Consider the following 15,352-nt stretch of genomic DNA (forward strand, 5'->3'; position numbering starts at 1 on the left):
ACCCCCATATTACCATACAATACCCCATCACCTGCCCCCTCCTGTACCCCTATATTACCTAACAACAATAGGAGTGCACCCCATCACTTGTCTCAGCCCCTCCTGTACCCCCATATTACCATACAATAGGAGTGCACCCCATCACCTGTCTCCCCTGCTCCTGTACCCCATATTTCCCTGCAATAACAGGGTATACAATACACCTGTCTTCACTTTTCCCCTTCCTTCCATATCCCCCTGCAATAACACCAATTCCCCCCATCACCTGTCTGACACTTCCTGTCCCCATTTCATCCTGCAATATTAGCAATGTATTCTAATCACCTAACATTCCCTGAGCCCCCCATATCCCCCAGCAATGTCAGTGCCCCCATCACCTATCTCCCCCATATCCCCCTACATGCGCCCTTTAATAAGGGTATGACACCCCAGAATTACCCTGACAGCTTATATTATATAAATCACAAATACACAATCCTGTTTTGCTGTGTGGAGAATGTCAATCCATCTTTCCTGCCTCTCATCTGCAGTTTCCCGGACTTGAAGTTTGTTCCGTGAAGCCACGCCTGCTTCCGGTTCTCTGATTGTTGTCACTTCCGGGTCCTTCTACTGCATGGGAACTAGCCGCTACCCAGCAGGCAGTAAGTGGGTCGGCGGAGGTAGCTGTATTGATCCCTGCCTGCCTGTCCCTCAGTCAATGGCCCGCTAACCATGACGGAGTACGGCGAGGAACAACGCAACGAGCTTGAGGCTCTGGAGTCCATCTATGCTGACTCCTTCACAGGTGAGCGCTGCCAGCCGGGACCCTGGTGTGTGACGTCATAGAGTGGGGTCACATGGAGCAGACCCCCCCATATGTGCCCCATCAGTCACAGCCAGGCCTGCTATATCCCGTGGCCTGTGTGCGCAGTATGAATGGAAGTCACCCAGTCTGTGATAGGTGTCTGGATGTGAAAGTTACAATATGAAGAATGAATGGTAACCAGGCCTTGTCAGTGGTAAACTTGGGGAAGCTTCTCGCTCTTGGGGTGTGTTAGGTGTCTGATCCCCGCTGGTCCCTATGGCACTTTGATATAGGAGCTGGAAGTCATCAGACAACCAAGTAATATACCTAGATCATCCTCCAGTCTCTGTAGTTGTTTAATGGGGACCAAGCTACAATTGTCTTTAAAAATTACACTTACCTTTAATTTGGCAGATCCCTGGATTGTGCCAGAGAAGTCCTCCATCAGGTTATGCGCCGTCCTGGAATTCTCCTTCGCGCCAGCATGGAGGAAGCGCTGGGCGCCGCCATATTCGGCCGCCTTCTTCCTTCTTCTGGCTACGCCATCTGATCTGGTGCTGTGCAGGTGCAAGATCGTGTGACGTAGCCTGCTGTAATGGGGGAAAAGACCCGATCTCCCTGCCCAGTGCGTAAGATTGGCATCTGTTTACCCTCAGTGAAGGAAAATGCCCCTTCTGCACATGTCCGATCTCAGGCATGCACTGAAGGGGCAGCCAGGAGCGTGACAAATGTATCTCGGGAAGCTCTGCGCTCCCATTCTGTCTTGATCGCAAGTCTAGCGTTTTATGTAAAGGAAGAACTCTAGGTCCACTTTAATGAGTATGAGTGGTGCTTGCACATCAGACGGTGGGAAGATGCTTGGCCCCATCAAAGCTCCGGTGGGGTGCAAACATTACAAGTATTGGTAGCAGAAGTGTCGTAAATATTGCTTTGTCCTTAATTGGCAAGGTGACAGGTTCTCTTTACAAATCAAGTGGCAGTAAGGGAGTAATGTTTGCTTCTGGCTCAGTTTATCCACAAGCGTACTTTATTATTATTTACTACATTACTTTGTTTTTGTATTAGTGAATCTGTAAGAAGTTAGAAACATGGTAAGCACCATTTTTGATTAGACCGTTGTCATCCTGATTTCGGCTTTTCTGCATACCCAGTCTCTAAAATGGAACAAACATGCAGGGAGAGGCAAATCAATTTCTTTTTGTGTATCAGTAACTGTTGTCAGGATGACAGTACTGTGGATTTTAAGCTTTGATTTTCTTAGTGTTTACGGAAAGTGCTATGAAATAGGAATCATTCAGTTTATGAACAATTCATCTGCATGTAATAAGTAAAGTCAAACTCTGCTTCAATCTGCCACCCAGCACCAAGGAATCCATTTTTTGGTACTATTTTGCCCTTCACACAGCATGAAGAATGTTATAATAAGCTGCCATTTGTAACTTTCATGTTAAACACACCTCTGTTAATTTTGTGGTCGTCACATGTCGCCATTCTCCACACTTATTACCAGGACGAATAGATGAGGTGTTATGCTTTGTACATGTCATATGATTGTTGACCAAGACAAATGGTTGGACAAAAATCTGACGTGTACAATGGTCTGCCAACATTGTGGGGAATAAAGATGACCGACTGGAAGCAGTGCTTTACAATAGCGGGGTGCCTCCCACCCAAACAGCCTTGTGTGCATCGCTCCTTCTTTTATATGTCACTGGTAATGATCACAAAAGATCATTGCCAGCGACAGTCAAGTGAAATTGTTAAGTCTATGTAGGCTCCGCATTTTGGGAATAAGTGGGGTCTCGTAAACTACTGTTGGAGTAGAGTCTGTAGGCAGCATTATATTGTCATGGTTCGGATATGGGAAAGGCCATTTGAAAAACCTGGGCAGTAAGTATAGTTCTAGTAATTCAATCAGTAGAGCACCACCACTTGAAGTTGTAGTTTCTTCTTCTGTCCCTATGTCACTTGGGAACATTGTATGCGCATGGCAGTGGAATCTGTAAGTTGCAATAATGGAGACCAGTGCTGGGACAATGTAACCCAGCATTCAGTCATTCACAGGAGTGACACCATCAGTGGCTGTGCAATGGCTGTAAGGAGACGCTGTGTTCTGACTCTTATGGGGTGCCATCTTTGTCACTTTAGAAAGATTTTCCCTTGCTTCCTGTCCTGGAGGCTGAACATGTGAGCAAAAATTTCCTTAAATCAATAAAGCAGTAAATCTGACATTAAAAAAAAATCACATGTACTTTAAATGACAGGTTAATGACAAGAGAATGTTGTTAAAAAGTCTCTGCTTTATAGACTCATATTTGTTCCTTTTATTATTGATTGATAGGTTCCTATAATGAAGTCTAATATTAACCCTTCACATTTCAGCCTTTGGTAATACAGACTCTGTAACTATACTTTTACATGACTACATTGTATTTTGTTACAGTTCTGTCTACATCTCCAGCAAGTTTCTCTATCACTGTGTCATCTGAAGCAGAAGAAGAGGAAGAAAGTAAGTTGACAGAATGACTACCTGAAAGTAATAAAAATGTCTAAACATAATTATTTTTTTCTAATCGGCTGTATTTTATCTTTTCAGATGTGGTGGTAACACTTAAATTTACATATGTAGAAACGTACCCAGATGAAGCTCCTCTTTATGAAATAATTTCCCAAGATAATCTGGATGATAGCGATACGTCTGCTGTACTGGCCTTATTGCAAGAACAGGTAAGTCTTAGATCAATAGACCTGTGTATAGTCAATGCAGACCATTTGGAGAATCTATCCTTCCCAATAAATACATTTAATATATATGTACAGATGCTCCTCACTTAACCACCAGGTTCCGTTCTTACAACCTGGTCATTAAGCAAGGAACATAGTAAAGAGCAATCCGCAGGGCTGTGCGTCAGGTTCACTGACAGCCTGCAGACCCAGCTTGAGGAGAAATCACTACTCGGAACGGAGGTTGGAGCCGAGAAGAATGAAGAAGAAAAGCCATGCTGCTGTACCCTGTACAGTTCTTGTATAGTGTACCCATCAGTGAGCCGGTCGTAAGTGCGAACAGTCATTAAGTGAGGAATACCTGTACTGTTATTTGTGTTTGCTTTGCTTTCTCAGATCCACATTCTTTAGTTAACATGGTTTGTTTCATCCCAATCTTCATTGTAAAAAGCAGCATAATACTGTCCATATATTTGCCCTACTGTCAGCTGCAGGACAATAAAAGCTAGAGCCAAAGTTAACTAGGTGCATGTAAATAATCCATGTGACTTGGACCACAGTAAAATTATATACAGGTAGTCCCCGAGTTAGACATCCGACATACAGACGACTCCATGATACGAACAGGAGACATGATGGGGGGGTGGCTCGCATCACTTGCAGAGCTTTTCTGCAATCTTTTGTAACTGTTTAATGCCATAGACATTGCATTGACATATCAAATCACATCTTGCTCCAGAATATTAAATGCCTAGGCTTCATAAAGTTTTTTTGTTTTTTTTTTTTTATTTTGCTTTGTTTGTGATTTACTCGGTGAGGATTTTATACAGTAACTGACACCACGCTGTGATGCACAGAAAGGTAAAAATAATATGTTGAGAAAAACATATGTACTAATTGCATTTATTAGTTAAATTTAACTTATTGCATTATTAATAATTTATTTATGTACCTGTTCCGGCTTACATACAAATTCAACTTAAGAACAAATCTACAGTCCCTATCTCGTATGTAACCCGGGGACTACCTGTATTTCCAAAGAGTATTACACCCCAGTAGGGAATGGCATTCAGTTTTCTTCTTTACAGGTGGGGTGGCAGTGAATCTCTGGAAAGTAGTTTAGAAGTACGCTGTTTATAGGTAATTTGGGTTCATAAATATAATTCAGCTCAGATGTTCTTTAAGTTTTATCCTCTGTTGTAGGCTCAGGAGAATCTCGGAATGGTAATGATTTTTACCTTAGTGTCTGCAGTTCAAGAAAAACTTAATGAAATAGTAGACCAAGTAAAAACTAGAAGAGAAGAGGAAAAATTAAAGAAAGAAAAAGAGGCAGAGGAAGCTGAAAAGGTAAGTGTTGGTAAGCCTTGGCAAGTGTGGTGGTATAGAATGTTGTAATAGAACTTTGTCATTAAGCTGTGTGGAACAGCATGGTGTTCTGTTCTCGCAGTCATGTTTCTCTAACAATTTTAGCATTTCTGGAGGTCATTTTCTTCTATGAAACTTAAACCTGAACTGAAACAGTGGCATTTACCTATCTATGCTCCCTTCCAGGGGTGCTGCTATCTTTCTTCTTCTGGTTAGTGGCGATCTTTGGCCATCTTGAATGGCCATGCTAATGATGTTCATCCATTCACACACACACAAGGGGAGCCTGGAATGTCATGTTTTTCTGGCAACCAAAGCTGATGCTGTGCATTCACAGCTTGGCCTTGTCACATATTCCCAGGGTGATCAAGCAAGTAAGAGATGTTATTGCAGAAGGGACATCACTTGTCCTTTTCAGCAATAACCACTAGCCTGCTCTTTTGTTTTGTATAGTGGCAGGTGTGCCGGATCATGGTGACATGTTAAGAATGTGCTTGTATTAATAAGGCTTTATGTCTTTTGTGAAATGTTTTAGTTCAGTAACTAAACTAAGCGACAACCACAAATGACTCAGTTTAGAACTTATGAAAACAGAAAATGAAGGCTTAATCACACTGAAGTACAGGATTTTTGCTTTGTTTTAGAAGCACTGTCACAAAATGTTGAAAAGCCAAAATGTTTTTTTAGCATGTCTTGACTGTGCTTTTACAATAAAACAACAATTCTGTATGTTGGAGTGTTTGGAAACTGACCTGAAACACTACTCTCCATTCCCAGAACAAACTTTTTGTTTTTAGACAATGTAGCTGACTAAAGGAGTAAACCGTTATCACAATGCAAATTGGAATTACCAATACATGTTGCAGGGAAATTCTCAATTTGCCTAGTTAATGAGGTGCAGCTGTGTTCATTTAATTCGTCCAGTTAAATGCAAGCAAACATCTATTTTTTGTTTTCAAATTTTCTTTGCACCTGGTTGAGTATTCTTTAAAAAATATTAATTCCACCACATGGTAAACATTCATTTTTACTGAAGGACACAGTGAACACCTCAATTGTCTCCCTAAGTACACAGGAATGATATGTCGCACAGCATACTCTTGTCCTGATGGTGGTGTGGGGTTTTTTAAGGTCATGCTGCAACAACATCACCACACTGGTAAAATAAAACGATAAAATATTTTTTATATCATGCATTGTAATGTACAATGTAGTGTTTGATTTAAGAAATTTATCATTTACCTTTCCTAGGTGCGTTTCCATGGAACTCCTGTAACAATTGAAAACTTTCTTAGCTGGAAAGCCAAGTTTGAAACAGAGTTAGCAGAATTAAGAAGGAAAAAACAAAAGGAAGAAGAACAATCAGGAAAAAATAAATTAACTGGTAGGTTTTATATGCAATGTCAATGCAGTAATAATTTGTAGCATGTCCTAACTTTGGTATATAACCATCACCTTCTGTGTTTTTTTAAGACATTGGTAATTGTAGATTAAAAATGACAGTTGCATGTGCAAGTATATAGCAATAAAATTTCCAGTCTTCTGTAACACGTATCATGGTATACATGTCCCCCCCAGTCTATTCTTCACAACTTTAAGAACTAGGAGTAATAAAAATTCTTCTTAAGATAACATAAGAAGTGCACAGATTTTTTGTGCATGCAATATACAATTTTTTTAACCTGATGGAAAAGTGGGAAATGGCTTTTTTTTTAAGTCCATATATTTGGAGTGTGGATTGCTCTTTTAGGTCAATCTAAACCTACAAATAATACAGTACATAGACCTGACGAACCCACTTGTTTTGTGGACTACAGACACTTCCTGTCCATGTTGACAATTTCACATACTAAGAATTGTTCGATACATGAAGTGTCTAAATTAAAGTTACTTTATTTATTTGAAAATAAAATAAAGCCACCACATCAGTGGACTGGTAAGTTGTAAATATATTGCAATTTCGTTCTAAACTTTAGAGGGACTTAAAGCGGCTTCTGTGATAATCTAGCTTTTTCTAGCATTTTACTGGAAAAGGAGATGTACTATAACTTCATAGAAGCATGTAAACCTCATTATGTATTGAATAATGCTTGATACAGATATGATCCTCTATTGTGGTTAGCTAATTGCTGCAAAATAATGTGTAAGCAATAGAAAGAAAAGGTAAGTTATACAGATCTCCGAGATCTCTTTCAGAAAGTAATTATTCAATGGTATCTCACACCGATAACACTAGCACTTTTCTCAGACTCCAACTCCTGTGAATGTTGGAGGGATTGTGGAGACCTAGGATCCCTACAACATATTCTATGGCAATGTAAGTCGGTACAGTCCTTTTGGAACCAGGTCTTCACAATAATATCTGAGATTGCTGAAACATTGTTAAAACCCAATCCAAAAACAGTGATACTCCATCTTAATATGCATAGAGTTCCTAGAGGAGCTAGATCAATTGCTATTCACGTGCGTTAGAAAAAACGTTTGAAATCCCTCATAACTGTTGTAAACAATATTTGAAATGCTGGGAGATGTGGATGCATCACCCAAAATGTGTTTATGATCTGTAATTGTATGTTGGTGATACTCATACTACCTGATAATTATTTCTGTTAATAGTTAGTTGTAAGTCTGGTATTATGTTTACATATTATTGTGTATTTATGTTGCATATTTTATTTTTTTTTTATTTTTACCTATTCTTTTCCTGTTCATCTTTATTTTATTCTTTTTTATTTTTTCATTTTTTTCTTCTTTATATGTTTTCTTTGTCCCATTATAAACTCTTTGTATAATTGACTATAACAATTAGATATAGAGAAATATGACTACCAATGCCTATGCAAATTGTAATTTGAAACTCCTTTATTAAAGAAAAATTGATCTTAAAAAGGGGTTAAACATTAATTATCCATTCAAATTGCTGTGTTCTTTTATTTTTTTTTTAATTGTTTTAATTGGTATCGCTAAATATAACAAGAATTTTTTATGTTTGTCATGCAGGAAAGCAGTTGTTTGAACGAGATCATAATCTAGACACCTCTGACATCAAGTTCCTTGAAGAAGGTTTGTGCTTGATTTCTTTTTGTAGTTATAGATAAGTAAAGAGTTAAGCTCTGTTTAATCCTCATGTTTCCCCTATTTATGTCTTGGATTTCAAAAAGGCAGAAATGTCATAGCAAATTGTTGTTATCCCAAACCACATGCCTTCGTATTCAATACAGAGGTTATTAGTTAGTTGATTTCTGCTGGTTTCTTCTGTATGTTATGATACAAAAGTCCTAATGTCATTTATTTTTGATTTCTCTTTTTCCTCAAGCATTATACCACTCAGATAAAACCACTAGCTATTCAGTCCTACATTAAAACAAAGTTGATGGCTTCTCTATTGTTAAATTAGTTCTTAAAGGAGAAATTTATTGGAAAACAGTGTTGACTGGGGTGTTGACTGCTTTACTGTATGGGTTTTTGGAGTTGATCACAACAAGTTCTTTGCAAGTTTCATGTACTGTTTGCATTTCTTTGTACTGTTTAACATTTCTACCACCATGGGTATGCATATTATTGCTGTAAAAAAATAATTTTGCAAGTTGATAATGACATTTTCTTTTTTTATTTACAGCAGGCAACAATGTGGAGGTGGATGAATCACTGTTCCAAGATTTGGATGATTTAGAATTGGATGATGAAGATGATCCAGATTATAACCCACTTGATATAGAGAGTGATTAAATGAATGGTATGGATTCGGCATTCCGTGGAATATTAAGAAAGTCACAGTATCTGTGACTATAACAAGCATACAACCATGGCTGTTATTTTTTTAATTCCTATTTTAATTATTAGGAGAATATTCTTCTGATAACGTTCACAGCTGATGCTGAATAAACTAAGCTAAAAATCAATTCGCTGAGATTTTTGTTTATTAATAGTATAGTAACATAAGAAAATTCCAGGTGGTTTTATTTTGTAGCCTTCTATATTGAAAGAGGGTGAAGCAAACAAGGATGAGAAAAGTCTGATGTAAGTAGTCATTCCCTGACCCATATGCCTCATAATATTTCTAGTACTATGAAGCTGAACCAATTCATTCAATAACTTCCTGACAAAAGAATGTGGCCCTAGGGGCATAGAATTGAGTATGTGGGAAAAAACATAACACAAATATGCTGTTTGTGTTTAAAATGTGCATAAACCAGCCTTAGCCCTTGACTTCTAGTACTCTTAGATCTGTGCAGTGTAAATTCTGTGTGCTAGAGGAATACCTGGCACCCTAGCCCCAATGTCCAAACTTAACATTACTTGAGTGCAAACAAGGCCAAATTTTTCATACGTGAGTGCCTGAGGCTCGAAGAACAGACGTTGGGCCTGCTTTTTTGGCATAAGTAGCTGCCATATGCTTAAGTTAATGTAATATTGTACCACCCCCCCCCCCCCCCCCCCCCCCAAAAAAAAAAAAAAAAAATACTGCAGGTCACATCAAAGGTCAGTTGCAATATATGGTTTATGAGAAATGTTTATATTCTAACATAAGTTCAGTGGGGTTAAAAATGATGCTGAACAGCCTAACTCTAACTGCTCAAATGGAACATTTAAATATAGACACTATTCATGAATATTTATGTCTGCTAAGCTATACTTCATTCTGACATGTCCAAAGGTTAATTCAAGCAGATCGGTATGTAATAAAGGATAGTTATGCCTATAAAGTCACATTAGCTCTTCAAGCTGTTATCATGACCTAACAAACAATGAACAAATAGAAGAGACCTGTGTATAGGTACAGACAAGTACCTGTGTACTTACTAAGTAACCTGTGTAACCTATAGCTCTGCTTTATGTGGAGGCTGCTTGTTACACAGTGTTAATGCCACTAAGGTCTAGGTTTTTAAAGCCATTTCCTGCATATAAACTGTATTGATGTTATCTGTGGCTATTGGGCCAAATGTTTAAATTAAAAGTCAGCTTTTTATATCTAGGGATATTAAAGCAACTTTGTATTTTTTTGTTTTTATAAAAGCTGCTTTTACATGCATTTGCCAGTGTAAACATTTCTCTGTTTTCATTCAGCTTGTCTGCATCCGCACTATAACTATTATTAATAATAAATGATTATTTATTGTCTTCACTTCTAAAAGCCATAAATTATGTTAGAATGCAAGTAGACAATTGTTGAAAATCATGAATTGCTAGAAGAAGCCACTGCATCAGTTTAGCTAATTTTTGCCCTTCTCACTGTTGTTTGTTATTTCAGTTATCCAACTGTGAAAAGCATATTACACATCTAGAAAGATCCCTAATATACTTCATGTTGTCGGTGCTAGTTTGAAAACATTTATTGTTTCCTGTCAGTTTGTGATCTCTGGTAACTGCATAAGTTCAATATTGTGAAAAACATCACCCAAGGTGAGATGCTCCTGACATACATGAGAATAGGTACAAATGATGTTGTCCATGCCAAATGTGACAACATATTAATACAGTCATATGATCAGCTGTCTCTCGTTCTCCCATTCCCTGCCACCAGGAATTCAGATAAACAGCGATAGTGAACAGACAGTGACAGGCGTGCTGTTTTTTATCTTTTTATTTATGCAGAGATCATGCGTCCTGCATTAAACAGGCAGGATTTTTCTTTGACACGGGTACAAGTCTGAAGAAACAGAATACCTGCAAAATGTGCCATGGTAGGAGTCAGATCACTGAACCGTATATAATACAGGTTTGACATTCGAAAATCCGGCAACCTCCGCACCTGAGGGGTGCCCTATTTTTGAAAATTACAGATTTTTTACGGTTATATGTGCTGTATATATATATTTAACAGAAAATGACCATCTGTACAGTCCTTTAAATAGTTGCTGAATCCATAATGGGGCCATACTCAGCACATGAAAGCAGGAAAGCACTACAAGACCCAACAGCTGATTCTGGAGTACAGTGCCATCAGAACATAAACGACCCCTCCAGAAAACAGTGTAAATTTGAAATTGCACTCTGTGCAGGAAATCTGAAGGAACTGGAATGTTGATGGCTGGACTTTTGAATGTCAGCCTGTACTTCTGATTTCACTGGATGTCCACATATGACTCATTCATCCAGTTATTCTCCTTAAGCCCCTTGGTTAGCAAGTTGAACTACTAACAGCATTATTGTTATTACTTATGAACATTGTTCGGTGCTGTATCAATGTGTTGTCACGAGGTTCAGCTTGAACAAGATATCACTTTAACATACCTTAAGACTTCTATGAGCTTTGTGTACTTTTGTCTATTGCAATGGGATACATCACCATAAAAGTCCATGGGGCTTTACTGCACATTTTCAGGCAGGAAAGAGGATTTGGGTAAGTTAATCCGTGACACATGTTCCTTTTTTTAACCTAATGGACACACAAAAAGTGATATTTTAAGTTCAATGCAACAAATTAAACCTATATAATAGGAAGGACTGCCGTGGAAGTTCTAGAGACTATTTTTAATTTTGCCCATAGTCTTTTTTCAGCATTAACATGATACTTGCACGCAAAATGTTTCCAACTGCTACATCATTTTTACAGTCCGCTTTAGACATTACACTTATATTTTGCAATCTCTCTAAATATATTCTGTCTATATTTTATGAGTAATCTTTTGTATGGTAAGAGTTTTATAATGCTTAGATGTCCCCTCCCCAGTGTCTGATTTTTCTGTTGACTTCTGAACTTCTGGTTTTGGTTTTGGGCAGCACACAATGTTCCTTGTGATACTTTTGGACAAAATATTTTGAGCTGTTGTATACAAGTTGTGCTGAACAATATTTAGCATTCCAAGAACAAAGAGGATGATGTGCAGATGCTAAATCTTTGTGGCACATAATTAGAAGATGAAAAAATGTGTTGGCTTTTATGTACTATACTTTATAGTGTTATGGCCCTGTATAATAGATTTCATGTAAATTACATACACCTACATTAATTATGTTTTTTTATCCTAAATAATTGAGTGGCTTAAAATTTACACCTTCCCATACTGTATGTAGATCTACAGGAATCAAAAGAAAAAATGCAAAGGGCACAAGACAGTACAGGTTTCTAAGCACCCCTAGATTTATCAGAAATGTTTTTAGCTGCAGGGATATAGGGATTTAGAAAGCTGTAGACCTGTGCTAAATATCTCATCCCCAGTTTTTGTTTTTACCAATTAAAAGTAACCTGTACCAAGAGAAATGTATAGTCTGACTTTTGCCTCAATACCTTCAAAGTTACAGCTGTGGAACAGATATGTGCAATAAAACGGAGCTCCTGATCTGATTATTTCTAGGCCCCTAAGCATATTAAATCATAATCGCAGCAAATAAGCAACAACAACATTCTCCATATTTTCCTAAAACATTTTTCTTTACTACGTGGTAAGTTCAAACTGCTTTCTTCAGGCAACACTTCTGGGAGTGCTGAATCACTACATCACCTTCTGCACACAAAGTTTTCTTTAGCAAGCCTGAATGTCACTACAGGACTCATATTTGACTTTGGAATGGGAACCTTAGCATATATTGGTATACATAGATTTGATTGCTTTCCGGTAGAGTCAGATTCTGAAGACTTTGCAGACGTTTCTGCTTATTCAGCCCACTAACTAGAGAGTAAATTGGCTTCATATACTGTAAATTATTTCAATAAATTAGCTCACATGTGACCTCTATGATGTTCCATATCTACTTATGTCTAAAACTGGAAGAAAGAAACACTGATCCTATGAACCAGTATGAGCTTTTCTTTATATGTGATACACTGATGGGTCCGATGCAGACACTCCCAAGCTGCCAATGAACTTTAAAAATATTTAATGACCAAAAGCAATTCTAAATCCTCAGCCGACCATTCTTAAAAGTAACAGCTTGTGATCCTGTTCTGATTTTTTTTTTTTTTTTTTACTTTGGGCATTTGTTTTTGTGAGTTGCCACAACTTTATCCCTATCTTCCAGTAGTTCATCTGCATTGTCACATAATCTAATGGAGAATACCAAAGCCTGCGCTTATACATGTATGTTCCAATGTTGCTGCTATCAGGGAACTTGTCATGGGAAATGTCTTTCACAAGTACTTGGTGTGCATGAAGGTGAAATTAGGGCACAAGGAATCAGCAGTACTACATGAAAAGTATCAGTATTTTATTTTAAAAAGGAACACAGGGCATTATAAACATGTTAAACATAATGCCATTTAGTTTGGGTTTATATCTTACGAACAGATCAGAAAGAAATTAAAACTGTTGTAAGTACACTGTTTTTCTTTTAAAACTACTTTCATTAGACGCATTGGGTTATAAACATTAGTGGTAAATTTTCGGTGTCATTAAAAATACTGTAAGTTACTTTCTGTTTACATGAGAGTGTCTACTTGAACTTCCTTTTCTGTATTTAACCAGAAGATATTGTTTTCTAACTAAAGTGATATATAGTTAGCTGTTCCACAGTAAACAGGTACATCAAAGGGCTTCTGAGACAGATACTGTTTTTGGACACTAAGGCTGCGTACCCACCTGCAATTTCCATAGCTGGGAATGATCCTTCAGTGACAAAAGAGTAACAGATGAATGGACAAGTGCTGTACACACAGTGTCGTTCTGTTCTATGGAGAGGAATGGGCGTAGAATGATCAAGTGGCACCCCGCTGTGCTCTCTTCCCTTCACCTGCATTACAGTCATTCTCCATTGGCTCTGTCAGAATGGAGCGAAAAAAGGGGAAATATAGTTTAGGAAGGGTGAGGAACTGAACCAGTTCTGTGCTGTCAGGAGTGCCAGGAAAAAGGCTCAGCTGCAGTTTGGCTTTAACATCGTATTTTCTGCAGACCTGTTGAGAAATAAAGGTAAATGTAGGATGACTTGTTTTAAAGACTGAATACTCACTTATGGGTATTCAGTAAATATAAAACCTGCAAAATATTTTGTTTGTGCATTTTTATGCTTTACTATTAATTTTGAATGTTCACACCTGAACCTCAGCACTCCGTAACACATGTAGGTGAATGTATATCTGTGTTCCAGATCATGCATTTACTAGGCAGTGAATACAGGACAAGAAAAACCAAATGAGCAGTGACACATATAGGCATATAACTCAACAATTATATTATGTGATTATTATTACACTGTATTTATGTAGCACAGACTCACAATCCAATGTCCCTACCATAATCATATGTCTTTATACAGTCTAAGGTTAATTTTGAAGGGGAGCCAAATAACCTATCTGTATATTTTTGGAATGTGGTTGGAAACCGGAGTACCCGGTGGAAATTCGCGCAAACACAAGGAGAACCTGCAAACTCCATGCAGATAGTTCCCCTGGGACTGCCCTGGTCTTGAACCTGGGACCTAGTGCTGTAAAGGCCAGAATGCTAACCACTGAGCCACCGCGCTGCTATGATAGGAATTTTTCACTCCAAAAATAAGAAAAAAGCTATAGGTAACTATAGACTGCTTGAAAGCCTGAAGCTTCCTCTGCTGCAAGGAGTGCAATGCTTAAAAATTAAAAAAGTGATGTTAGCATATCCCTCAAAATACTTACATGAGAACCAAACTGATCATTTAGCACAAATTTTGTAGCCAAAGGATTTGCTTTGCTTTAGTTAATAAATTTACTTAATTTATGTTTAATTCATGCAAACAAATAATTATGTGAAAAGACGGAGTTTTAAGACAGCGAAGTTTAAAAACAAGAAAAAGCATTCACACAATAATTATATTATTTGGCCACTAGGTGGCACTTATAAATAACTTATCCAGATACAGGATACATGCAACAGGGACTTGTTGATGCCCAATTTTCAACCAATGTCTTTAAGGATACATGAGTATCTGGTAAATCTAAAGTAAGAATTGCAGCCATCTTATTAAATACGCCAACACATTTGGCCCAAAAACAAGGCTTCCTCAGGGGTTTATTTGGCTTGCATTGTACCGTACAGACTATGTATAATCATAATAGCAATATGTTAAAAAATATCTTCATATAGCAAAAGAGAACAAAAATCCCATTATAATAGGCTACATATAGTGTAAAATACATATATATCAAAATATATGTCACAACCCAAATGTAAAATGTTTACATACATTAAACCAGTATGTAAAATATTGGAACTTTCATGTAGAGTTATGTACCCACCGCATCAACTATGTGCAGGTATGTGGAAAGGTATCAAGAGAAGAAAAGATCCTTCGGGAGAAAGAAAATTATTGGCATGTAGTAGTATAGATGTTAAAAAGTGATTGATAATTTGGATAAAAATATAATATTCCACTTTCAGTTGTATCATTTCTATAGTTCTAATGGTAGGTTGGTCTTAGTGACCAATTGGTTATTGTTATAAGTAAAAGAGAAACCCAAAACCTATTTTATGTTTACTAGTAGAAGTATTTTACCTTTTTAACAGGAGGTTAAAACATTTGTTTAACCATCCGACCGTTAAACCCGACCTTGGTTCAGGGTAAAAAAAA

The 15,352-nt window shown here is 37.6% G+C and overlaps 1 protein-coding gene across 1 annotated transcript; it reads left to right on the forward strand.

The window, feature by feature from the left end:
- Positions 1-594: 594 nt before the first annotated feature.
- On the forward strand, positions 595-8,775 carry RWDD1 (RWD domain containing 1). Its single transcript, XM_072408792.1, has 7 exons — positions 595-784; positions 3,228-3,293; positions 3,381-3,511; positions 4,712-4,855; positions 6,125-6,257; positions 7,874-7,936; positions 8,493-8,775. The coding sequence occupies exons 1-7, from the start codon at positions 712-714 to the stop codon at positions 8,600-8,602; spliced, it is 720 nt and encodes a 239-aa protein (XP_072264893.1). The 5' UTR covers positions 595-711; the 3' UTR covers positions 8,603-8,775.
- Positions 8,776-15,352: the final 6,577 nt, after the last annotated feature.

This window comes from Pyxicephalus adspersus, chromosome 4, assembly GCF_032062135.1.
Source record: "Pyxicephalus adspersus chromosome 4, UCB_Pads_2.0, whole genome shotgun sequence".
Lineage (NCBI taxonomy): Eukaryota > Metazoa > Chordata > Amphibia > Anura > Pyxicephalidae > Pyxicephalus > Pyxicephalus adspersus.

What these genes read in the sequence shown, in the direction of transcription:
- RWDD1 (XM_072408792.1), top strand. Translation starts at nt 712, where the DNA reads ATGACGGAGTACGGCGAGGAACAACGCAACGAGCTTGAGGCTCTGGAG. An exon ending in TGGCCTTATTGCAAGAACAG is followed by an intron (nt 3,512 to 4,711) that starts GTAAGTCTTAGA and finishes CCTCTGTTGTAG; the next exon opens with GCTCAGGAGAATCTCGGAAT. An exon ending in AGGCAGAGGAAGCTGAAAAG is followed by an intron (nt 4,856 to 6,124) that starts GTAAGTGTTGGT and finishes TACCTTTCCTAG; the next exon opens with GTGCGTTTCCATGGAACTCC.